General features: G+C 47.6%; 1 protein-coding gene across 1 annotated transcript in view; it reads left to right on the forward strand.

Annotated features, from left to right (window-relative positions):
• The window catches only part of LOC142791927 (uncharacterized), a 57,378-nt gene extending 36,963 nt beyond the window's left edge, over positions 1 to 20,415 (forward strand). Inside the window, exons 3-7 of the mRNA XM_075885587.1 lie at positions 27 to 249; positions 7,451 to 7,601; positions 8,956 to 9,068; positions 12,826 to 12,976; positions 20,380 to 20,415. Coding sequence (XP_075741702.1) covers positions 27 to 249; positions 7,451 to 7,601; positions 8,956 to 9,068; positions 12,826 to 12,976; positions 20,380 to 20,415 — 674 coding nt within the window. The remainder of the gene's footprint in view (positions 1 to 26; positions 250 to 7,450; positions 7,602 to 8,955; positions 9,069 to 12,825; positions 12,977 to 20,379) is intronic.
• The last annotated feature ends 7,013 nt before the right edge of the window (positions 20,416 to 27,428 follow it).

A 27,428-nucleotide genomic window follows, 5' to 3' on the forward strand; every position in this document is an offset into this window, starting at 1 on the left:
CTGCCGACTTTTCCCCTCTGCTGCAGCCGACAGACAACCCCTGGTGTGCATCATGGGTGACAGGCTTAAATCGGTCCACCAGTTCCCGCCGGACGACCTGTGCAACTATATATTCTATGACTCGCTCTACAAGGAGATCGACCACAACCTGCTTCCCCATGAGAACACCTACGCCCATAGCCTGAACGTTTTCCTCAACGACCACCGCGGCTACCAACACACGACGCTTGGCCTCGGCTTCGCTTTCGAGTAAGCAGATGAGGTCATACATTTGTCCTTTTGGTGTGTCTCTTTTTTGGCACCCGTTCAATAGTTCAGCCACCCAGCGAAAGTTTAAGCCCGTACTCAAAGCTCACCCATTTTGATCTGGTGGCCGCGTTCGTACTTCTGAACATTGTCAGTCATGAAGCATATACTACGGATACTTGAGGCGCAACATCAATGGGAAGTGTTAGGCAGTGTGTCTTTTAATTTAGAAAGTGTATAGATAGTAATTCTAATGGCTGAAGTGCTCATTACGCAGCGCTGACAATGTGACGCTATAAACGAAAAACCGGGTGTTTCCTACGCTTCGCTAAAAAGATTTGGGGACTTGAAAGACTAAAGTCCAGTGCTGCTACCTACCAGTGGGCCTGCATTAAAAAAACTTCGCTTTCTTAACATTACTGCCAGATGGGGCCGTTTATAACGCATCGCCTGCAGACAGGACCCATCTTTTGACGTGTTTGCTCAGAAGTGCGGATATGCGTAGCCATTTTAGGGGCGAAGCTTCTTGTAGCGGCACCAGTTCGTCCCTCGTGGTCGTAGCAGTAGTGCGTAACCAGCCTTGCATTTTAACCTCCAACGTGGTGCTAGTGGGAGATTTCTTCTGTGCGTTGCTGAACAATAAAAAATTCGCAGCGTGTGCGTTAACTAAAAGCCGAATTCTCATGTCTCTTATTCCCCCTTAGCAGCCATTGGCATGTACATTGAGCACTATCTGACAAGAAAGGGTTGTTACGTTATACTCACTGGGCGTAACCCTCTTGGTTGTAGAAAGGTTGAGCCGCAGTGCCATGAATACAGTGAACTAGTATATACCATGAAGTTGAGGTGGCTAAAGGTGGGAAGTAGACACGAAGCACAAGCCGTAAGAAAGTGTGCATGTGCCTCCTCTCGTTCAGTCCTTGGAATGTCCGCTAGATGCGATGCTTCTATATGAGGAATCGGTTCAGACTGTCACGGTGGATGGACGTGTTTTTTGAGCGCTCCCGATTGACTGCACAGATAAGTTGTTTTGCATGTTTTGAGCTTTCCTTTATATTTATAGGGCTCTGCAGCACTTATTTTGTTGTACGGCTTTTTCGGCGGTCAGTCACCAGTTATTTATTAGTTTTGTGTGTGTGTGTTTATTTTTGTTTTTTTGCTGTTTTTCTTTTCGTTTGCCACCCCATGGGGGAGGTGCACGTACATTGAACACGCAATTTTTCGTAGTAGAGCTTAGACTTTCTCTTTTTCGTAGGGCAGGGCTCGAGTTTTGTAATTATCGAGTGGGACAAGTCATAGAACAATTGGTGTCAGAAAGAGATGGTTAAAAAAAAACTGTGAAGTGTTCAGGATGTGGGGTTGGTTTTAAAGTGGACCCAAGTGTAGAAGCGGAAGGAGAAGAGGCTGACGTGAAGTGTAGGCAATGGGAGGTCGGAGAAAAAATGGAGAAAATGATGGTTACCCAGAGTGACATGTTGATGAAAATCACCGAGCTCGAGACTGCGTTGGCGACAGAGCAAGAGAAAACGAGGGCTATGGGAGAAAAGCTGAAGTCCGCCGAGGAAGCACTAGCCAAGGTAAACAGAGGAGTGGCCTACGGAGAGAACAGTAGGGAACCAGCAACCAGAACTGCGGAGAAGAAAGAGCAAGCAAGTTTGGAAAAAACAGGTTCAGCCGGTTCATTTGTCGCAAGGCCCAGCTTCAGCGAAGTAGTGGTGGGGCTGGGAGGGGACAAAGCAGCCGGCGTTACAGGTGCAAATAACCCACAGGTGCAGGACGCTCCAGCTGAAAAGTCACAGCATGTGATAATCGCCGGGGACTCGAATTTAAATCGATGCACAGAAGCCATCAAAGAGAGGGTAAGAGGTGACAAGAGGGTTGCAGTAGGGGCGTTCCCAGGACGCAAGCTGGAAGCAGTCATGAGGCAAGCGAGCACAAAACTCAAAACTACAGCTGATAGACGAAACGTCGTGATATTTTCAGGCGGTTTAAACGATGTCTTAAATGAAGATACAGCAGGACCAGCAACCACGCTGGCGAAAGGCGTCGATGACATGCGTGCCACTTCTCCTGAGGTACAGGTAGCGATATGCACAATACCGGAGGTACCAGTGCGTGATAGCAACCTGCTAAGAGCGGTTGTCAACGCAAACCAAGAGATATGGCGGATGAGTCGAGAGAAAGGCTTTGAGGTGGTGGAAATAAACAGAGTGCATAAATAGGGTGGTTTTCAACGAGACAGAATTCACTTCAATGGGCGGCTAGGTCATGACGTGGGTTGGCGACTTGCAGGACGTGCAGTAGCTTTTTTGGGGGGCAAGCGGGCCCTTCGGGGTGCAGGATAGCTAGTAACGAGGAAAACAACCAGGGAGACTTTTTGACAGGTAGTATGGACAGATAAAATTCCAAAGTGGCACCAGTATCTAAGATAGGTAGAGTCCGAGGCAGAAATAAACATAGCCACGAGCGCCGAGCCAATTCAGACATAGGGTATATTAACATGCAAGGTAGTAGGAACAGGCTGAAGTGGGAAGACATAGAAGAACAGCTAAGGGAGGAGAGGCCGATGGTGTACGGTTTTGTAGAAACACTTCTCAGGGACATGGAACAACCTCCTAACAATGCGAAGTACGCGTGGGAATATTGTAATAGAACATAAGGCAGCAGAAAGGTGGGTGGTATGGGGCATTCATTCATAAAAGCACAGACTGGCAAAGCGTCAGGCAGGAGTGCCAGGAACATTTATGGCTAAAAGGGAAATTGGCAGGGCAAATGACATTCCTTGGTTTCGTGTACTTGTGGACGGGAGCAAAGGACAGAGAGGAAAACCAGGCACTGGTGGAGTGTATATCAAAGGATATTCAGGAGTTAGGAGGAGAGTGCGAGATAATTATACTAGGAGATATGAATCCACACATAGAAGATATCTATGGGTATACTGACCCGACAGGCAAAATGATCATGAATATGTGTGAAAGGCTGGATTTGATCATTTGCAACAGTACCGAGAAGTGTGAAGAGCAAATAACATGGGAGGTAGGAAGGCTGCAGTTGACGATAGATTACGCACTGATGTCACATAGGATGTATGACAAGCTCAAGGGAATGCACATAGATGAACGTGGCTCCAGAAGTCGGGGTAGTGATCACAAACGTATCAAGCTAATTTTTGAAGAGCAATGAAAGTGGGAAGGAGACAAGATAAGCAACTACAGGAAAATTTTTATTCAGAAAGGCAAATTGAAATAGCCACTAAACAAATTGAGAAAATAATCACTGAGGATAATAAAACAGTGTGGACATACACGAATCTAATTAGACTGTTTGAGTAGAGCTTGCTAAGGCACGTGACAAGTTACCCCGGAAAAGAAGACACAAACCCAAAAGTTGGTTCGATGAGGAAGTTAAGAGAGCCATAGCAAAACGTCAGGAAGCCTCTAGGGAAAACAGACAGACCAAGCAGCGGGATAACCGACAGATGATGTTGAAAGAAAATGGGAAATCTTTCTAAGCTGTAGAAGGAATGCATCCCTTCTGATCAATGAAAAGATTAGAAAAAAGGGGGCCCAGTGGCTGGCAGAAGTACATAAAAAAGATAGAAAGGCAGCTGCGAAATTTTGGAACCATCTAAACTCCCTAAGAAATGAGACGAGCCTAGAGCAGAGGTTTATAACTACAGCTCAATGTGCTAGGCTAGAAGGGGACGAAGCTATTGAATATGTAAGAACAAGGGTGACAGAAAAATTTCAACACAAAAGTGCTTTATGCACCACAATAGACAAGGATGAATCAAGTGGCGCAATGGCTCCATTTTCACAACAAGAGTGGGAAAGGGCTGAGAAAAGGGTTCTTAGTAGTACATCAACAGGCCCAGATGGCACTCCGATTATGCTGATGAAGACATTAGGTCCGAAGCCTAAGCAGGCTTTGAGAGTGGCTGTGAGCTAAATAATAATCGATGGAGAAGTTCCCGATGGATGGAAACTTAGCAGGATGAGCATGATCTATAAAGGAAAGGGGGACAAAGCTGACATAAACAACTACCGTCCTATAACAGTAACATCAGTGGTCTACAGGCTGGCGATGCAGATTATAAAGGAAAGACTGCAGACATGGATAGAGGATGAGGGGGTGCTGGGGGAACTGCAGAATGGGTTTCGGAAACACAGGAGTTTGGAAGACAATCTGTTCTCACTGACGCAGTGCATCGAAGTTGCAGAAAAAGAACACAGGCCCGTGTGGCTAGCATTCTTGGATATAAAAGGAAGCGTACGATAGCGTGATTTAAGAGGAATTGTGGGGAATACTGGACACACTAGGCATGGAAGATGTAGTCACTAATTTTTTAAAGGAGATCTCTAAAAGTAACAAGGTAGTTGTAAAGTGGGAAAAGCAGGTATCTAAGCCCACAGAGGTGAAACGGGGGCTCAGGCAGGGGTGTCCTCTGTCACCCTTGTTATTCATGATGTATCTACAAGGATTAGAGGCCAAATTATAGGGGAGTGGACTAGGCTTCAACCTCCTTTCGTCAAACAAGGAAAACGCATTGCACAGGCACTACCAGCATTGATGTATGCAGATGATATAGTGCTAATGGCCGACAACAAGGAAGATTTGCAGAGATTGGTGGACATCTGTGGTAATGAGGGATATAGGTTAGACTTCAGATTCAGTAAGGAAAAATCAGCAGTCATGATTTTTAATGACAATGAAGGTAGTAAGCTTAGAATACAGGAGGTCACGCTAGAGATAACAGATAAATACAAATATCTGGGCGTATGGATAAACAATGGGGCCGAGTACCTAAGGGAACACGAAATATACTTGTCGACTAAAGGTAACAAGAATGCAGTGGTAATCAAAAACAGGGCACTGTGGAATTACAATAGGTATGATGTTGTGAGAGGAATATGAAAAGGGGTCATGGTTCCTGGTCTCACGTTCGGCAATGCAGTCTTGTGCATGAGATCAGAAGTTCAAGGGAGATTAGAAATTAAACAACGTGGAATATGTAGGCTCTCCTTAGGAGCTCACGGGGATAGACCAAATTAGGGAGTACAAGGTGATATGGGATGTGCATCATTTGAGGGCAGGGAAGCTAGCAGCAAGATAAAATTTGAGAAGCGATTGAGAGAAATGGGGGCGGAGCGTTGGGCTATGAAGGTATTCAGCTACTTGTACATGAAGAACGTCGATACAAAATGGCGGAAGCGAACCAGAAAATTGACTGGTAAATACTTGGAAAACAGCAGGGGGCCAAACCGAAAAGAATTATCGGTTAAGAAGAAGGTGAAAGAAGCTGAGACCGATACGTGGAGAATTGAATGATTAAGAAGTCCGCACTAGAGAACTATCGCTTTTAAGCAGGAAATAGCAAAGGAAAGGCTCTATGATAATACTCGGGGTAGTTTTCTACTGTTTGAGTCCAGGACGGGAGTATTGCGAACAAAGACATATCGGGCCAAGTACGAAGGGGTAGACACGGTGTGCAGTGCGTGGGGAGAGGAAGAAGAGACTGCCGAACACTTGATAATGTTCTGTAAAGGGCTTCACCCTGTAGTTCAGATTGATGGCGTAGAGTTTTTCAAAGCACTGGGGTTTAGGGACAGTGAGGGCAAAATAGACTTTAAGCGGGTAGAATTAACTAGAAGGAGGTTATCTGATTGGTAGTTAAAGTCAAGGCACGAGTGAAAATTGTACCCTTCGCCGCAAAGTAGGAATCCTCAGCCTCACTATTTAAAGGAATAAAAATAAATGTAGTTTTTGGTTCATTAAGTATTACGGCTTGGTGGCGCTAGCCACCGCCCGTTCTAAAGGGTACACCCATATCCGTCCGTCCGTCCGTCCGTCCGTCCGTCCGTCCGTCCATCCGTCCGTCCGTCCGTCCATCCATCCATCCATCCATCCATCCATCCATCCATCCATCCATCCATCCATCCATCCATCCATCCATCCATCCATCCATCCATCCATCCATCCATCCATCCATCCATCCATCCATCCATCCATCCATCCATCCATCCCGAATATATGATGAAAAGACGCGAGACGGGGGTACTTGGAGTGTTGACTAGGTGGTCGAACGGAGACACAGACAGATGCATGGACGGACGCACGGATGGCTGCACGGACGGATGAACGCATAGACGGACGCAGGAGCGGATGCATGTACGGACGCAGGGACGGACGCACGAACAGACGCACGCACGGACGGGCGGAATGACGCACGGGTGGCCACACAGACACAGGCATGGACGGACGGAAGCAAGAATGAATGGACGGACGGATGCTTCGCCCCACTCTCCATCATTCACTCCGTAGATATGCTGCCAGTTTTTTTTAAAGGGCGACATTGATAAGCGTTATCTGTGACATCATTTAGGGCACAGCCATGCGATATCGTGTCACATGTGATAGCTTGTGATGACGTCCAATACAGTGACGACACATAATTTCTGACCACATTCAAGCGGTTGTCTTCAGTAGAGACTTCTCGTAGGGGTAGTTGTGCCGCATTCACTCACATGCCACCGTCTCTGGTAGGTCTTCGTTAGTAGAGACTGATGTGTGCTAACTTGCAGCGGAAGTGATTTAAAGCGAAATTGATTAAGAAAAGCGGCACTGAATGTATGGACACCTTGCGAACCATTGCCGTTGGTAGAAGCCACGGCGTAAAAATATGGAGGCGTTGACACTGCATGCACGCGCCCGAGCGGCCGGTTTCTTTGGTGCGCGGCATGCGTGGCATTGATGTCGACTTCCTGACGACATCGCTTGGGCGTATGCATAGGAGATTCAGCCTTCCGCGGTGGCTATCTAGGTTTACTTCACCGTGCCAGGCACTTACGACAATTCTGAAATAAGGTGTAAATGAATTTTGTAGAGTTCGGGGGTTGCGTTTCTCAAGCTTTCTCGGTAGAGTGACAGCACCTGTCTATGAATCTTACACCGTGGTAGGAGCCAAATGGGACACATATTCAGCAAACCGCGATGGCAGGAGATGTGGATGAGAATTTCGTAGCATGTCTGTCGTGACAGAATGTATGTTGATTGGAGTTTTTCAGCTCATTCTTGAGTCACTAGAAGTGAGATGATGAAGGCGTCATCTGTTAAGCGCTTACTTATCACAGTCCAATTTGTTGCTGTCGCATTTGTTGATTATTTATTTGCTTTATTCGCCATTTATTCGATTATTTATTCGCAGATTTCTGGACAAGGCGATCGAAGATCTAAAAGTTAGAAATCCCAGTCCGCTTGCGCCCTTTTGGAACAGGAGAATTTTCCATGCCGGAATCCTGGACACGCCCATGCAGACGACTCGAGCTCAGACAAAGGCGGCCATCTCCTCATTAAAGGTATACGATCGTGTATCACGCATTCGACCATGCTAATAAAAAAGGAATAGACTTGCCTAGCTGAAATTGCGGTTGCGTATCGCATATTTGATAGTGCCACTTCGACACGAGACAATACGGTTTTTAGATTTAAATACGGTTTCCTATCGCCCAAGTGTTGAAGATTGGGCAAATTGATTCGTCGTACTTGAAGTGGTATAGTGAATTAGAGTAGAGAAAAAATGGCGAGCAGACCAACACGCTTTGTCTTCTTGTGTCTGCCTGCTCGGTCATTTCTTGTTTACTGTAGTGCGCCGTACCAGCACAAATTTTGATCGCACAGTTAATAACAGTGCTACTTTGAGATCAGGTGAAAGCGGTCATTTTCATATTACAAAATCGATAGTATACTGACGTTTCGACACGAGGCAAACGTGGCAAGTACACTGACATTTCGAAATGAGACGAAAGCAGCCAGTTCCACACTGTAAGGTATGTGATACCTTATCGTCTATTCCATACTGTTTCGACATGAGAAGAAAGTGGTCACTGTCACACTTCAGGTATGGTTCCGTATTCCACGTTTCACTCTCGCCATTGTAACCTTATGAATGACGAAAAGGGTGATTGACACACATGAAGTACGGTTTCGTATCAAAAGCCATAAATCAAAACGGAACGATGGCACCACCGTACCAACTCACTGGGCGCGTTGGTTTGTACCGGCGAGGTAAATTTGATTCTCTTGAAAACAGCGGAGCAACGGGAGGACGAAGAAGAAACAAGGGACAGGGGCCAATATTCTTAGGATGAATATCTATATACCAACATGCCCAACTCTTCACTCCCTTAAATTTGGCTTTGGCGTGTACGTAGAGGAACTTCTCTGTGCAGCTATCGAACAAGATTGCGGACTATGATTCTTTCCTGGGGTGTAGGCAGAAATTTTTTTCTGGAGGTGGGGTTGGGGCTATTTCATTTGAAGTGGGGGCCAGGTAGGCAGATGAGATCTAGCGTCATTTTCGGCTGTGTATGTTATAGCAAACACAACAGTTCAGCTGGCACTCTAGGCAAAGGCCTAGTGTGCCACCTTCTGGTTACGCCGATACTAGGAGCATATTCAAAGACAACAGCAGTGACCACAGTAAAGTGCGAAAAGGCTTTGGGATCGCAAGCGAAGTTGCAAAAATGTGTTGGCTGACGTAAGGAGCACGTTGCGTGCCATATTCTGCTGACGAAGAAGAGTTACTTGCACTTTCTCTTGCACCTTTTCGCCTTCAAATAATTATTTTACATCAACTTCTCTTCGCACCTCAGTCCTTACAATGAAGTTTCGCATCCATCCATCAAGTTTACCATTTTACTTACTACTCAGACGATAAACCGACTGCTCGACTCTCAGAGAAGCCGTGGTGACTTCGCAATCACGGTGATGGCTGTTCCTCATCCGGAGTTTGACTGGAGCCAAGCCTTTGCCATGGACTTCAGGTCGGTGATTAACCAGTCTAGGGATATCAGTCAATAGGTATAGATGATGCTTGCGTTGTTGCACTCTCAGTTTTAGACGAAGTTTCATGCCTTGACGCTTTTAATATGCATAAAAAGAGTTTGGTTTGTTCTTTAGCTTAAGCGTTACAATAAAAGCCCGCCGCTCAACGTTACTGGCATATGGCGATGCTCCAACGTTTCATCGATGGAATAACATTCCAAAGTAGGACACAATAAAGGGTCAGTTTTTATCCTTTACGAACTTGTCAGATGACAGCAAGTCCAATTACTATCGTGCACCGCGAGTGTATTGAAAGACTACGGTACAAAAAAAAAACACATGTTGTGTGTAGGCCGAAAGTATAGGCTAAGTACAAAACAAATTAATCTAGTGGGAAGTATTTGGTAGTAACAGCACACTGCAAGGTGAGCGGAGCCAACCACCAATAAAGCGTGGACTGGAAGTTAACCGGAAGTGAGGAAATTTTAGCCAGACTCGGAAATGAAACGCAAATGGCAAGTTTGCTTCTTTGGTACTTCCGTCAAAGGGACTTCACGAATCTTTGATAGTAAGCGATCTTATGTAACAATAGTAACAATTCAGTTTTTCACGGCAGCCCCACTTCTAATTATGAAAAAAAAACAAAATAAACTAAAACAATAAATGAAACTGTAAATAAATTCACACCCTCTCAAAGCAGAATTTTCGTCTTGCTGCTAGATAAGAACAATTCTGTGTTTTAGAAACAACTGGTGAACGATTGAGAGTACTTGGTACTCTACTATGGAAGAGCACTAGTCCATCCCATAGACAACGAGAACTCCTAACAAGACAATAAAATAGTGGGTGTTTACAAAAAATATTTAACGATTTGGAGTACTTGGTACTCAACTATGGCAGAGCAGTAAGCCGTCCCACATGTCCACTACGCTTTTAGACTGAGAATTTCCTTTAGAACAACAATCACGCATAGATGGCATCGCGATTGCGTTGACCGAACGGCGCTTGTCTAAAACCGAAAACGCGTGTGGCGCTCCGGTAACGTTCAGTGTTTGAGCGGAATGAAAAGTGGAGCGCAAAATCGGTCAGCTAAAGGTGCATGCAGAAAACGACGGTCGCTGACAGTTTTGACAGATTTTAGGCAGCTTGCCGCAACTACCTACAAGGGCGCATCAGCCAGCCCACGCTCAACGTTTTCCTGGAGGCTACAGACACTCCCGAGCATCCCAATAGACACCCACTGAGACTTTGGCATCATATTTAATAGACCCCGGGTCACATGGGACAAGAAGAAAACCAGGCAGCGGATAGGGTAGCTCTAGAGTATGCGAGCGGAGCACGTTTCAACTCTGCCCCTGGGAAACCCGTTCCCGTCGCTTGCGACTGTTCGGCCATTAAAAACCATCGCAGAGGACGTAGACAAGTTTATTCCCTACGACACCGAACACTGAATAAAGAGGAATCGGTCAGCTAGACCAAAATTTAAACCGGTACGTTTACAAATTCACATATACCTGTGTAAAATGCATCCCTCGGCATACTCTCCTCTCTGCTCATGGTGCTCAGCTAAAGCCACTCAGTACCAGGTCACGTGGGAATGTCAAGCTATTATAGCTTTAAAACCAATACAAAATCCAACCACAAAGCGGTGGGAGGAGCTTCTGGCCAGCGAGAACCTGGGAGTTCAGCTGAGCCTGATCGACCTTGACTTGCCCGCAGAGCGGCTGCTGCAAGTTAAAGCCTGGACTAAGCCCCCAACTGCAAGCCAAGAGCCTCCGACTACTAGGAGCTTCTCCTCAGAAATCATCCTATAAATAAATAAGCAAGCTTTCACCACCACCCGTAGAAGACGCCGCTATAATGAACTAAAAAAATACCTAATAAAACATTCTATTAGCTACAGACGTACGCCGCAGGGACACCACGGCAGATGTACGTACTTATTCGAAATCGAAAAAAAAGTGCGTCCATGAAGTTTTAGTCATGCCCGTCACCGTGACACTGTGTAGTAGGAAGGGCTCTCCGGTGTACTAACTCGCGTACTTTTGTATGATTCTCCAAAAAGCAAGCTGTGTGAAAATCGCCTCGCATGTGTCCTCCCGTGCAGGTGCTCTAGAAGCTAGTCGCAGCGAACGGGATGCACGTTCTTTATATTTATAAAGTGCGTGTGGACCAATTTCAGCAACTCTGCGCACGTAGCCTGCAAGAAATCATAACGGCAGGCTGCGTCAACATAGCTGTAGCAGACTACACCTGCTGTCGTGTTTTCATGTGAAGGAGTGTCCCTCAGTGGCCAGGTCCCTTACCTGGCTTCTGCTGGGCTTGACGTGGGGAGGAGTGATTGATCATCTTCCGAACTTTTGAAACTATAAAGAGTGTGTGTGTGTGGGGAGGGGGAGGCGCTCGCTTGGGTGGATTGCACCGCGACTCGGCCTTTCATGTCTTGAGCCATGTGGCCTGGCCGTTCGTTGCTGTTCACACCGGCATGTCCCGTACACACCTGGTTACTCCATAATCCTGTGTGACGGTCGGTCCCACGATACGCAAAACCCTGGCCGGCAGAACTGCCAGGAAGTGTGAACGACATGCGTCCTGAGAATCTCCGAGCGTATATGTTGATTTTTCTTCGCTTTAGCGGCTCCTATCTTATGCTTGCCAGGGTGACAGCAGTGGCTTCCGTCGTTGGGATGAAATAGGTGCGTAACGCCCACTGGGAACAAGGCCGTATGTCAATCCCATTCCACGCAACGTGTGCCCTATAGATACCACGCAAGATGAAGTAGTCCTGCCTCCCGAGAAGAGCTGTCGCTAGAACGGCAGCTCTGGTAAGGAGGCAGGGCTACCCAGACACGTATTTGGCGGACGTAACTCAGCACGCTAGCGCGACACCGAGCCCCACTTCCGCAGCGGTCGGGACAAATAGGGAACGTCTGGGAAACGAAAAACCATACAACAGCACTACACGCACTGTACATACTCTGCTAGCAGCGGAAACAGAGTCGGCTGTTGGTAAGCTGATCATCAGCGGAACTCGTCGTCTATTATACAGTATCCACTGAACCTTCCAGCGTTATGGCTGGTGCTGGCGTACGCTCTTGAAAAAACTTGGTTATTCACGTCATGTGCGCAATCTTAAAGAAATGATGTGCAACAATCGCTAAGCTTCTCGAATACTGCGGCTCGCTCTGCACAGAAAGTTGTTAAGTCTTTTCAGGTCTTGAATTTAATAAATTAAACTGCACTCGGCAATATTATGCAATGGTGAGATGTGACGTTACGTGACGTCCAGCCAGAATTTTTCGCAGCATGATGACGTCACAAATTCGCAAGATATGTGACGCCATGATGCCGTCACCACGTGACGATAACGTTTTGCAGCACTCATACTGTGCCCCACGTAGCGGGACGCGGATGCAGTCGACGGTAAATTTTCGCTTTCGAGAAGCCTTTAGACATCAAATTCGAAATGAAAACTAAGTCAGCTGAAGGCGAGAAGTGATACGAAGATGAAACATAAGTGACGGGAAGTTCTCAGACGTAAAGAAAGGACTCGGCTTGCTGAGTCCTTTCTCAAAGACTCAGCAAGCTGAAAATAGGTCTGCTTGCTGAGTCTATTTTAGGTCAGCTTGAAAGACTCAGCTTGCTGAAAGGAAGAAAGAATCATAGAGGTAGTACCAGTGTAGGTTACAAATATAGGCCATTGATTCCTACAGTTTCGTACCGATGCCTTCTTCTAATTATATCCCTCCGAAACAGCGATCTCCGTTTCACGCCATACCTGTTCATCTCGTTTGGTCACTACCGACGCGGAGACAACTTCCACAAGAACTGCGCCACTATGCCCCCGACACGGCACCCGGACGACTCTCCGCCAGACGCAATCTTTCGGGACTACAACTTCGATGTGGTTCGTACTCGCGTATTTTGTCATTTTTAAAAAAAAATCCGCTTTTGCACAGTGCCAGACATGTTGGGTAAACAAGGACGTTAAATTATATTGGCGGTAATTTCATCGCTCTTTCATGGTGTCAGAGCGCAGAAACTGACGGGAAAGCAGCAGAAGAGGCCCAAACAAGCGCTCATATCAACCGAATGAACATTCAGTTATGAAAATAAAAATTTTCATAAAGCGCGCCAATAAATATAGTTTCAATGTCCAAGAGAGAGAGACAGAGAGAGAGAGAGATAATTTATTTACAGAAAGGTGGAGAGGTCGGCCAGAGCTATAGTTTGCTCTGGCCTGCTACTCTACACTGGGGAAGGGTGACTGGAGAGTGAAAGAGGGATGAATGACGATGGTAAGGTAGAGAGATGATATGTTCTTATTAGGCTGGGTAACTCTACAGACGTGCATCCAGTCCAGTGGCTTCTAAGAAAGCGGTGATGGCTCGTATAACTACACGTGTGCTGCTGGCGTCAGGCCAAGGACCTAACACAACCTCATCGGTTAATGGTCGACTAATATATCGGTCAATCGAAGATATCAGTTGCTGACGTTCGCTTGCATTTGCTGGCCAGTTGTAAAATACATGTTCGAGCGTTTCTGGCAACCGACAGTGACCACAATTGGGACCTGTGTCATTACAGCCAATCAAGTGAGTGTAACGTCTCGTGTAAGCCATACCGAGGCGAATGCGGTGCATAATGCATGAGATGCTTCGCTTTTCCTTGTGAGGCATACGGAACATCATTTCCGGGTCCCATTTGTGCAGCCGCTTGTGCTGGTGTTCTGGTTTCTGCTAGTGCTCTAAGATGGAGTTGCGCATTACGCGTCGAAGTAGGATGTTTGTATCTTGTCGAGAAAATGCGATGCCCTTTTCCGGGGCACTATTTAATGCTCTCTTAGCTTCAACGTCCACCTCTTCATTGTCCAAGATTTTGCATCCCGAAAACATGCACGATACAATTGAGAGACGATTGGAAGGCTCCAAAAGTTTTGGCCATCCGTGGTGTTCTTTCACGAGCATGGAAGTGGGTCAATATTGCCACCATTGATGAACGAGCCACTGTGGCTCATACGCGTTTTGGGGGGCGAAGAAGAAGAGAACATCTTCGTTGCTCTGGTTCAAGGGAACTCCTGGCTGCAGGTCTTGTTTTGTTCGTGACATTACTGGTGGAGGTGCTGGGTACGTGTACTTCGGCTGTGTCGGCCATCGTGGAGACAGCTACATCTCCCAGAGCAAGAATCAGCCACCGCCTGCGTGGGTTACCCCCTGAATTTGGTCCCTTGGCATCGACACCCAGAAAGATGGCAACTGCGATGACAAGCCAGGCGGTCCAAACCAGCGATGGCCATGATTCGCTTCTCGCCCATGTTTTTCACGTGCCACAGACACCAAAGCCGTTCCATGGAGACATCTTCGAGGATGTTGACGACTGGCTAGACCACTTTGAACGGGTTGCCAGTATCAACGAATGGGACGATGTTCGCAAGCTGCGCCGAGTTTATTTCTACTTGGAGGATTCTGCGAAGACGTGGTACGAGAACCACGAGGGCTCCTTTGCAACATGGCAAGAGTTTAGCCGACAGCTCCGTGACGCCTATCGCAACACCGAAAGGAAGGAGAGGGCCGAACAAGCCATATCCAGCAGAAACCAACGGCCGAACGAACGTGTATCCATGTTTGTCGAGGACATGCTTCGACTCTTCAAGCGCGCGGACCCTGCCATGCCTGAGGAAAAGAAGGTGCGCCATTTGATGCGCGGAGTAAAAGAACAGCTTTTCGCTGGGCTCGTGCGCAATCCACCGACGACAGTCGCCCAGTTCATCAGTGAGGCAGCTACGATGGAACGTACGCTGCAGCAGCGGTCGTCACAATACGAACGCCAGATCCCGGCCACCACATGCTCTATCGGCTCTCACAGCGAGAGACAGACCCTCGCAGACTTCATTCGAAGTATCGTTCGGGATGAATTGCGACAGCTGCAGGCAGTGGGATCCCATCCACCCGTGTCAGCCCTCGCGGATGTAATCAGACAAGAAGTCCGGCAGGCCGTCACACCCCTAGCCCCAATCGCACCGCCGATTCCCGAGGCCCCAGTCCTGACATACGCAGCGGCATTGCGATCCCCTGCGCCACCGGCTACAGATACTGCTATGCGGCCAAGGTACCAGGCTATGCAGCCATTTCACGACACTGCTTCAAGCCCACCTCTCGGCTCAAGGTTTTCGAGCCCACCCACCTATCCGCCGTCCATCTCAAGACAAAGTGGTAGCAAGGCAAGCACGTGGCGCACCTCGGATAACCGTCCGCTCTGCTATCACTGTGGCGAAGCGGGTCACGTATACCGGAACTGTCAATACCGGCAACTAGGTCTCCGCGGCTTCCACCCTGATGCTCGATGCCCGCGCTACGGTGAGCGCCCCCGCGAAATTGAAGCCTATCTCACGGGCCAATGTACTCCTTCGACTATTCGGCACCACCAGTCGAGATCACCATCGCCTCGCCGGTCTACGTCACCCAGTTTGCCCTCATCGTCTTCCGCTCCTTTCAGGAGCCGGTCACCAAGTCCCCACAGGGGAAACTAGGAACGGCGACTTCTGGGGGTGAAGTCGCGGCCCGGCGAACTGTAAAAGACCCTCCTTCGACGCAACGACCAGACGAGGGCGATTCCGGTTTCGCAGTGTTCTCCGACAGCAAAAAGATTGTTTCTGCCGAAATTGCCGTCTTCGTCGACAATCATGCTGTTAACGCCCTCGTCGACACCGGTGCCGACTATTCCGTAATGAGCGCAACACTGGCATCTGAACTGAGGAAGGTTACGACGCCTTGGCAAGGACCTCAGTTGCGCACGGCAGGTGGCCAGTTGCGTCTGGTGACGCCTACTGGTATGTGCACGGCACGCATTCGAATACGTACGTCAACATTTGCGGGCTCTTTCCTTGTATTGCGCGTGTGCTCTCGGCCAGTCATTCTAGGAATGGACTTCCTTCGTGAATACGGCGCCGTCATCGACCTCCGTGAATTACTTGTGTCGTTCGAGGATCCTTTTTGCGCTGCAACTGACAGTATGCAATTCCGGAAAAGAGCGCTCCGTGTTACCGACGATTCTCTGACTCTCCCACCTCGAAGCAGCCTCTTTGTCAAAGTAGAATTGGGACAGGACTTGTCTGACGCGGTAATTGCAGAGGCCAATTTGTCTCTCCTTATTTCACAACAAATCTGTGTTGCCCGAGGAATCATTCAGCCTAGCAATAGGCATGCTCACCTGCTGGTCACGAACTTCAGCGACGAATATCGCCACCTAACGAGACACACTGCCATTGCATATTGTGAAGAACTTGCCGATGCCGACGGTCCATCTACGTTAGCTTCATTTTCATCGAATGGCCACCCTGACGAGGCCTTCGTGAGCACTCTCGACGTAAACGAGAGACTACCTTCGGCTCAACGAGAAAGCCTTTTGCGTATACTCGGCTCATTTCAAGACTGCTTTGCCACTACGTCAAAGGTTAAACAGACACCACTTGCTCAACATCGTATCATCACGGAACCCACCGAGAGACCCATCCGACAACATGCCTATAGGGTGTCACAAAAAGAGCAAGATGCTATACGTGACCAAGTCCAGCAGATGCTTCAGGACGACGTCATCCAGCCATCGACCAGTCCCTGGGCTTCGCCAGTTGTGCTAGTAAAGAAGAAGGACGGTACGTTGCGTTTTTGCGTTGATTACCGTAAACTGAACAAGGTCACCAAAAAGGACGTTTATCCTCTACCCCGGATAGATGACTCATTGGACCGTATACGCAACGCTAAATATTTTTTCTCCATGGATTTGCGTAGCGGCTACTGGCAAATCGCAGTGGACGAGCGCGACCGCGAAAAGACGGCGTTTATTACTCCCGACGGTCTGTACGAGTTTAAAGTGTTGCCTTTCGGTCTATGCTCAGCGCCAGCTACTTTTCAAAGAATGATGGATACGGTTCTCACGGGGCTCAAATGGCAATCATGCCTTGTTTACCTTGATGACGTCGTGGTCTTTGCAGACACGTTTGAAGAACACGTCCAACGCCTTTATGCAGTTCTTCAGGCAATTAGAACAGCGGGGTTGTCTCTCAAACCCGACAAATGTCATTTTGGATATGAAGAACTGAAGTTCCTTGGTCACGTTGTGAGCCATGCTGGAATCCGCCCAGATCCCGAGAAAACCCGCGCCGTTGCCACCTTTCCCGTGCTCACAAATAAGCGCGACCTATGCCGATTTCTGGGGCTCTGTGCGTATTACAGGCGCTTTGTCAAAAACTTCTCGAAGATTGCTGAACCCCTCAACAAGCTTACAAAAGATGGTGTCTCGTTTGTTTGGGGTCCCGATCAGTGCCATGCGTTCGACACCCTCCGAAACCTCCTCCAGGCTCCGCCTGTACTAGGTCATTTTGACGAAAGCGCTGACACGGAATTACACACTGACGCCAGCAACGTTGGACTAGGAGTGGTATTAGTTCAGTGGCAAAATGGCATAGAGCGCGTGATCGCTTATGCGAGCAGAACGCTATCCCCAGCGGAGAAAAACTATTCTGCAACCGAAAAGGAATGCCTCGCTGTTGTCTGGGCCATAACAAAGTTCCACCCATACTTGTATGGCCGCCCATTCAGGGTAGTTAGCGACCACCATTCCGTTTGTTGGCTCGCGAATCTCAAAGATCCCTCAGGTCGTCTAGCACGATGGAGCCTTCGGCTACAAGATTTCGATCTCACCATCGTCCACAAATCTGGGCGGAAACACACCGACGCCGACTGTCTCTCACGTGCACCGGTCGAAAATGCCAACACTGACCTTGAAGACGACGACACTTTTCTTTCTGCCGTATCAGCGACCAGCTTAGCGGAGCAACAGCGTCATGACTCGGAGCTCATCCCGCTCATTGACTACCTGGAAGGACGCAATTCCCACCTTCCTCGAAGCTTTGCGCGCTCACTATCTTCCTTTTGTTTCCGTGATAGAGTGCTTTATAAAAAGAACTTTCATCCTACACAAGCTATGTATCTGCTTGTTGTGCCAACTACGCTTCGTGGTGACATTTTACGTGCGTGTCACGATGAGCCATCATCCGGACACCTCGGCTATACGCGCACGCTGCAACGGATTCAACGCTCCTACTACTGGCCACGTCTCGCGAAGACTGTGAAGCACTACGTTCGCACATGTCATGACTGTCAGCGACGTAAGATTCCACCTTTACGACCAGCGGGACTACTGCACACAATTGGCCCAGCAAAGGCGCCCTTTCATCAGATTGGCATGGACTTGCTGGGGTCATTCCCCACGTCTTCGTCTGGAAACCGGTGGATTGTCGTCGCTACAGACTACTTAACACGCTACTGTGAAACCAAGGCACTTCCAAAAGCCACCGCAGCAGATGTCGCCCAATTTTTTGTTAACAGCATCGTCTTACGTCACGGTGCTCCAGCTGTCGTCATAACTGATCGTGGGACAGATTTCACCGTAGAGAGGCTGCAGGAAGTCTTGCGATTAAGTGGCACGGAACATCGTAAAACAACGGCTTACCACCCGCAAACAAATGGGCTGACTGAACGACTCAATAAGACAATTGCAGACATGCTGTCAATGTATGTGGACATCGATCACAAGAACTGGGACACCATACTTCCCTACGTAACTTTTGCATATAACACTGCTGTTCAAGAAAGTACCGGTTTCACGCCTTTTCGCTTAGTCCACGGTCGTGACGTCACGACGATGCTCGACGCCATGCTCCTGCCCGACAACTTAGGAATATACCACACGGATGCCGCCAAATTCGCGCAGTGCGCAGAAGAGGCCCGTCAACTTGCTCGTCACCGCATTCAACGTCACCAAACCGCAAACGCGCGCCGCTACAATCTTCGCCACCGTGAAGTTATTTTTAAGCCAGGTGATGAAGTCTGGGTGTGGACCCCTATCCGACAGCGTGGACGTTCCGAAAAGCTTCTTCGCCGCTACTTCGGCCCTTACAAGGTTGTGCGACGTCTCAGTGACGTCACTTACGAGGTTCTCCCACAAGGCAATTCGAGACGTTCCCGTTTCACCCCGCAAACTGAAGTCATTCACGTTTCACGTCTCAAACCATACTTTTCGCGCTGTGAATCGCCAGGGAGTGACTGACTTTATTAGTAACTTCGCGTCTTTCTTTTTGTTTCGTCTTTTCCTTACATTTTTCCTATTTTTCTTATTTCTCTAACTTTTGTCCCCACAACCAACTACGTTATTCCGCCTTACGCCATTCATTTTACTCGCATGCTAATTTTCATCTAATTTTCTTTTTTTGCCTTCATGTACAGCATCGAGACGATGCTTCTTGGGAGAGGGGGTAATGCCACCATTGACGAACGAGCCACTGTGGCTCATACGCGTTTTGGGGGGGCGAAGAAGAAGAGAACATCTTCGTTGCTCTGGTTCAAGGGAACTCCTGGCTGCAGGTCTTGTTTTGTTCGTGACAATATAAAAGACAGGAGGATAGAATAGCGATGGGGACCAAGATAAAAAAAATGATGACACATCAACGATGACACACCCTTCACACAAGTCCAAGGCAATTTATTTATTTTCCATGTGAAGTCACTGAGGGGCGCTGGCGCACGACTAAGATTCTTTGTGTGTATGCGCTGTTTGATACGTTCATGCGCTCAGAAATTTTCATGACGAAACAACCCTGAAGTGTCACAAAATAGTGGTGCAAGTGTCGTAAATGAACGAGAGATCGTTGAACAGGGGTTGTCACTGTATCCAACGTTTCGACAGGTGTACTTGTACTCATGCAGTATGAGAGAAAAAAAAGCCCGCATATTCGCTAACTACCAGCAATTTGTTTGGTACAAAAAGCACTAACCTCTTGGTAAGTAAAGTAATACAATGCGGGTTAGTGAAATCACCACCACCTTAGGTAGTGATAGTACGAATTGAGGGTTTGTACCGAAGTTGTTAGTAACCACACTATAACTTCGTAACCGTACTGTCATCACTAAACTACGATTGCCGAAGAACAGGCTGACGCCCATTTGGTTTACATGGGCCACGTCCGTTTGAACTTCGAGTTGATACTGCTGCAAAAACATATACAAAGGTGAAATCAAAAAAGAACACAAATGCAACGGCATGGCATTGCCCAGTTTCTCATAATAATAAGCGCGAAATCTTTATTCTTTATGGTAAGTAAGCTTCTCGTACCCGAAGAATGACAAAGAAACTTGGGACGGTGTCATAATATTTTTTTTAAATTTTATTGTAAATTTTATTGTAATTATTATTGTAAATTTTATTGTAATAATTATTGTATATTTTATTATAAATTGTTAATTTTATTTACAGACACTGCAGACCCTTCTCGGGCCCATGCAGGAGTGAAATCAAAGAAATACATTGACAGAGAGTTGACATACAACTTGACAATACATCAGTGTTGCTTGACGTAATTTTAAAACGTACAACACACATAAGGGGAGGCGTAAATATGCTTACACAATCGCGTCTAAACATACGATACGGTATGCATACGGTAAAAGAACACAATGATAATTTATTCCAACTTTTAAACGACACTTTAACCAAAGCTTATAATACAAATACGCTGAGAAAACACCTCTAATGACACCGAGTTGACCGTCTCTTCAGGTAACATATTGCAATAATAAATTGCTCGAGGAAACAAAGAAAACTTATGCAAATAATGTGACTAATCGGTTGCCTAATAGTCTTACCGTGATGACTTCTCGCTGATCGTTTGAAAGGCTCTTGGATCTAGTGTTTCTGCGACGTTTTGAAGTGACCATAGTAAAGCTGATAGAGAAATTTTAATCTAAATATGACCCTACGCTGCTCGAGTGTTTGAAGGTTTGCGCTATTCCGTAAAGTGGTTCTACTCGAGTGACGCGAATAAACAGAATAAATGAAGCGCAAATGTAAATTTTGTACTCTTTCAATTTTACTTATTATGTATTGTTGGTTATGGCTCCAAATGAAATCTGCATACTCCAACTTAGGTCGTACTAGTGCCTTATAAGCGTTTAATTTCACAGCAGGAGGAGTACTGCGCAACTTTCTTTTCAAAAATGCCAATTTTTAAGTGCACCCTGACAAATGTTATCAATGTGTGTTTCCCAACTGAGGTTGCTTGTAAGTGTGACGCCTAAATATTTAACCTTGTCGGATATGTTGATCGTAGCATTACCTAAAAAATAAGTAAAGCCAAGAGGCCTGTTTTTGTTGCTGAATGTAAAAGAAGTTGCCTTAGTAGCATTTATTCTTAAACCCCAGTTCGTACACCACGTCTCAATTGAATGCAAGGCATTGTTTAATTTAGTTTGGTCATCTCGGGTTTTAATAGCTGTGTATACCACGCAGTCATCCGCAAATAATTTAATATGAATAGGGAGTTCAACAGTAAGATAAATATTGTTTATATATACTAAAGAAGGAGAGGGCCCAGTACTGGGCCCTACGGGAATCCAGAGTACACATGCAACTCTTCCGAGGTACACTCATTAATGGCGACACACTGTGTTCTATTTCTTAAGTAACATTCTATTCATTCGACTACTTTTCTTTCAACGCCAATTGAGTGAAGTTTTGTTATCAGATCGGGATGGGGGACGACATCAAACGCCTTTAACAAATCTACAAATATAGCGTCGGTATGACCATTAGTATTTAGTGTACTAATTAAGTCATCAGTTATTTCAAATTGTTGAGTAACTGTTGACAAACCAGATCTAAAACAATGCTGTTTGGAATAAAGCAAATTGTTATATTCGTGGTAAGTAATGATGGCCTTATAAATAATATGCTCGAAAAGTTTACAAGTACTCGTTAAGGAAACTGGTCTGTAGTTGCTAATTTCTAGAGAAGAGTCGGATTTATGCACAGGAATATATAGGCATAGTCAGATACAACTTTAGAAACTTATGGTATTCCTTAACTTAAAAGCGGATACACAGAAGCCTTAACCAATAGGTGGCCATCCCACACTGACGTCTTGAGCCGGACGGCGGGTGACGTCGCCTTCTGAGAATGTGTTCGACTGCATGAGTGAGATTATTATTATCTTTTTTTGTGTTGAGGAGGCGATTGGCAGCTGCTCTTCGGCCATCTGGTTGGGGTTTCTGTGCACTTATATCCCACGATGGGCTTTGCACTTACTAGCAGAGCAATTTGGCTGCACTGAAATCATTAGACAGGTAGTATATAGATTATGTACAAGTGCACCAGTTGCAATTTTAACACAACAATTTGTGTACTGCGCAGTCGACGCCCGTGTTCAGTCTTCGAGAGCTCTACGCAATCGGCGTGGACACCAGAGGCCTCGTGTCCGTAACGCTGAAGGGGCGTTGGACACACCCACTGTCTACAAACGACGTGGGCTTCTTCAAGCCCTGCGTGTCTGACGACATCATCGTATCGTTCGGCAAATACAGCGATGTAAGCGAGGGCAGCGTATACATGCTCTGAAGTGTATGGTTGAAACTTACCACTCTTGTGTATGCCCCTGTAGTTAACAGCTTAAAATTTGCGGTAGGACGTTAAGGAAATTTTTTAATGCAGATCGCTCTACGTTTATAGAGGAAATTAATTTTTAAAATTCAGGTTCTTGGTGTGTCGAAAACCTATTTTACATCAAGAATAGCGAAAAATTTTAAGTGAAGTATTGTGTACCATAAGTATCCCTAATTTGATCACCAGTACCAGCACTTGATCTCAACTAGCATTGGTTAGTAATGCGTGGCTGTTGCGTACCCAGTTTCTGTTTTTGCAACTCACCTGAAGTACTTCCTCGCTACAGGTGTGCCCCGGCGGAGGGGCTCAGTTCGTGGCTCAGTTGGACTACTCGTCTGAGCACCATGCCGTCATAACGTACATAGCCAGCCTGCGCCGCACCTTTGTCTACGATGACGAAAGGGCTTTCGCTGAAAAGGTGGGAATGAGTACTTTATTTGCCCTTGTCAGATAGGAAGGAGAGGTGGCGCCGAGGCGCTTTGTCCCAGAGTCTCACGTAACTCATCAATCCATCATCGCCCAAACGTCCGTCGCAGCACTTCCTCCCCACCAGAGTAGTGTGAGAAGGAAGATTTGCTTTGGGCAGACGGCCATACCCTGGCAAAGGGGCCACCGCTCGGCGCCAGGCGCCAAGTATACGTGGCCTGCCTCTCGGCGTACAAGCCAGAGAGACCCAACAAAGGCGTGGTAACTTCGGTCACAACACACAAAGCGAACGTACCCTGACAAGGTGGACTATCAGAACTCGTGAGGCGCGCTGCGGTCATGGCCCATATTCTGACCGCTTGGGCCCAGGGAGACTCAATGGAAGGGCTACCGTTTGGCACGGTGACTTCATGGTCACAGCGCACAGAGCGAACGCACCCAGACCGTCGACTAAGGTACTGCCCTTCGGCGCGGTGACTTTCGTCACCGCACGCGAAGCTGACTCACCCAAACACGTGACAACGGGACTGCCCTTCAGCGTGGTAAACGTCACTCACCGCACAATTTGTGCACGAGCCCTGACACTGTAGCACAACTGAGAGCCTGTGACGTCCCCTCAGACGGATGGGCTATCGCTCAGCGCTAAGCGCTTGCGGTCAAGGCCTGTCTCCTTTATCAAGCGAATATTTCTAGTGACACACAAGTGTCAGCGGCGATGTCTCACGCGAACAACGAGACTCACCGCACAATTTGTGCACGAGCCCTGACACTGTAGCACAACTGAGAGCCTGTGACGTCCCCTCAGACGGATGGGCTATCGCTCAGCGCTAAGCGCTTGCGGTCAAGGCCTGTCTCCTTTATCAAGCGAATATTTCTAGTGACACACAAGTGTCAGCGGCGATGTCTCACGCGAACAACGAGACTCACCGCACAATTTGTGCACGAGCCCTGACACTGTAGCACAACTGAGAGCCTGTGACGTCCCCTCAGACGGATGGGCTATCGCTCAGCGCTAAGCGCTTGCGGTCAAGGCCTGTCTCCTTTATCAAGCGAATATTTCTAGTGACACACAAGTGTCAGCGGCGATGTCTCACGCGAACAACGAGACTCACCGCACAATTTGTGCACGAGCCCTGACACTGTAGCACAACTGAGAGCCTGTGACGTCCCCTCAGACGGATGGGCTATCGCTCAGCGCTTGCGGTCAAGGCCTGTCTCCTTTATCAAGCGAATATTTCTAGTGACACACAAGTGTCAGCGGCGATGTCTCACGCGAACAATGAGGCGCGGGCAACCTGTAAAAACACGGCCGTCAATGTTGCACCAGTCTCACGCACTCATGTATTCACTGTTTTCAAATAATTATTGGTCTGTCGAATGTGTGCTCGTCCGTAATCAGCCGCTTCTGATGCGGAAGTCTGATGTTTTATTGATGTGTCTTCTCATTACATGGTATCTCATATCATTGTTTCCTGGTAATGAAAGCGAAATTGTTCATGTTGCCTGCAGCACTTGAACTGTAGCTCTGCTAAGCACGGGGAGAAAGGCTCAATCAACGGCACGCAAGAAGAAAAAAAAAATGGCAGCATATCCGCGGAGTGAATGATGGAGAGTGGGGCAAAGCATCCGTCCATCCATTCGTTCTTGCTTCCGTCCATCCATGCGTGCGTCTGTGTGGCCGCCCGTGCGTCCATCCGCCCGTCCGCGCGTGCGTCTGTTCGTGCGTCCGCACGTCCATTTGTGCATCCGTCCCTGCGTTCGTCCACGCATCTACTCCTGCGTCCGTGCATGCGTCTATTCGTCCGTGCAGCCATCCGTGTGTCCGTCCTTGCACGTGTCTGTGCGTCCATTCGTACACCTATTCAACACTCCAAGTACCACCATCTGGCATCTTTTCATCATATATTCCTCATATAGAAGCACCACCATCCAGCGGACATTCCAAGGACTGAACGAAAGGAGGCACACGCACACTTTTTTACGGCTTGCTACTTCCCACCTCTACCCACCTCGAGTTCATGGTATATACTAGTTCACTGTATTCATGGCACTGCGGCCCAACGCTCGCTAAACCTTTCTAAAACCAAGGAGGTTACGCCCAGCGAGTATAACGTAGCAACCTTTTTTTGTCAGATAGTGCTCAATGTACATGACAATGGCTGCTAAGGGGAAATGAGAGACAGGATAATTCGGCTTTTAGTTAACGTGCACGCTGCGAATTTTTTATTGTTAAACAACGCACAGAATAAATCTCCCACCTGCACCACCTTCGAGGTCAAAATGTAAGACTGGTTGTACACTACTACTACGACTACGAGGTACGAACGGTTGCTGCTATAAGGAGCTTCGCCCCTAAAATTGGCAGATCCCACGTACAGTGGGAATCGATGATATGTGAAGACCGAATGAGGAAGGGTGATAGGTCACTTTAAAATCGGTACAACGTTAGGAGGCGGATGTAAATTATGCCGTATATGACTTCTATGTCTTGAATGATTATCATTTGTGAACGTTTCATTTATCTTCGTCATTTATTAACGTCACCTGATACCAACTTTGGTATATATGGGGCTAGCGAAATGGCTAGGAGCGTACTATGTGCATATAGCATGTAGTCATATTTTAAATGAAATCCATATCGTGATTATCATATTTGGACGTGCCATTTACATTCGTCGTCCATTCACGTCACGTAATACCAAATTTGGTATATGTGGAACCAGTGAAACGGCCGCGAGAATGCTATGAGCCTAGCATTTAGTCATGTTTCACATGAGACGCATATTACGATTATCAGATTCACTTCCCGTGATACCAAATTTGGTACAAGTGGATCGAGCTAGCGCAACGGTGGCGAGCGCGTCATGAAGGGCCCAATATACTCCTACGCAACGTTGACGCACGTGCAGGCTGGGCGCAGTGACGCCAAGCTACCAAAACGCGAGCACTCTATGGTGTGATGCCAGGCGCGACCGGCGCGACCAGTGTCAGTCAGCGCGGCCCGGTGGCAGCCTGCGCGAAATGTGACATGCTGCATTTCGCGCCGACGACGTTACTTAAGGCCGTTTCACATGACACAAAAAGTAGCAATTTTCAGGCCGCGAATTCGCTCGCAGTGAAAAAAAAAGGCAGTTCGCTCCCGCCGCAGCGGTCCACGGCGACATGTTGGAAACATGTTGGACATGTTGGAAATTTTCGCTCTGATCACAGCGGCGCGAGATATTTTTGTTCGGGACTCCACAGAACACCTACCACAGAACACCACCTATCGAAATAGGGCTGGTCTGGCCAAGCCGTCGAAAGAGAGTCGACGTGTTTGTTTTGGTAATGGCCGATGCTGAGCATTTTAAAACCAATTTAGGCTGGAAGGTGTTTTTAAATGACGAAACAAGCGGGCCCTTCGTTACCGTTCACGGTAACATCATGATATCATAATGCACATATTACATTACATTCGTGTCTGTCACAATGAGCGGTAGCAAGAACTCGCCACTCCAGTCGCAGAGCGAAAATCGGGGACAGTTCACGGCCCATGTGAAACAAAACTTAGACAGCACCGCGTCTGCCTCCTTTCGTGACGGAAAGACGCCGTGTGCGCTCAAACGCGCATGCGTCAAAGCAACGCAGCGCGGCACGCGCCTGCGAGTATATGGCTTGCAGATCCACAATGAAGGTCAGCGGGCAGATCCACTGATCTCTACTGGTGGGATATCGGCGCCCGGTGTGGCATCGCCGGCGTGACTTGAGAGAGAGAAACACAATTTTATTGATGGCATAGCAAGGTCGGTAAACTTAATTTGCCGGTGGTTCGAACGGTGGGGGCCAAAAGCTTGCCACGACCATTTCGGCCCAGTTAACCACTTCTGCCCAGGAGTGGAGCCTGTGGCTTGATTTGACTCAACATAAGGAAACTTACCCGGTTCGGACACTGGGAGGATTGACAGATTGAGAGCTCTTTCTTGATTCGGTGGATGGTGGTGCATGGCCGTTCTTAATTGGTGGAGCGATTTGTCTGGTTAATCACCTGCGTGACGCGATAAAGCGAACGCCGGCGCCCACGCGTGCCGGCTCACGTCGAAGTGTATTGGCGCCTTGAGTGTGGCGTGTATTAATGTTCTTACGTGACACGCATATCAAGATTATCATGTTTGCACCAGTCACATACCTTCCTCATCCATTCACGTGCCGTAATACCACATTTTGATTGATTGATATGTGGGGTTTAACGTCCCAAAACCATTATATGATTATGAGAGACACCGTAGTGGAGGGCTCCGGAAATTTAGACCACCTGGGGTTCTTTAACGTGCACCCAAATCTGAGCACACGGGCCTACAACATTTCCGCCTCCATCGGAAATGCAGCCGCCGCAGCCGGGATTCGAACCCGCGACATGCGGGTCAGCAGCCGAGTACCTTAGTCACTAGACCACCGCGGTGGGG

Source organism: Rhipicephalus microplus, chromosome 2 (genome assembly GCF_043290135.1).
Source record: "Rhipicephalus microplus isolate Deutch F79 chromosome 2, USDA_Rmic, whole genome shotgun sequence".
NCBI lineage: Eukaryota > Metazoa > Arthropoda > Arachnida > Ixodida > Ixodidae > Rhipicephalus > Rhipicephalus microplus.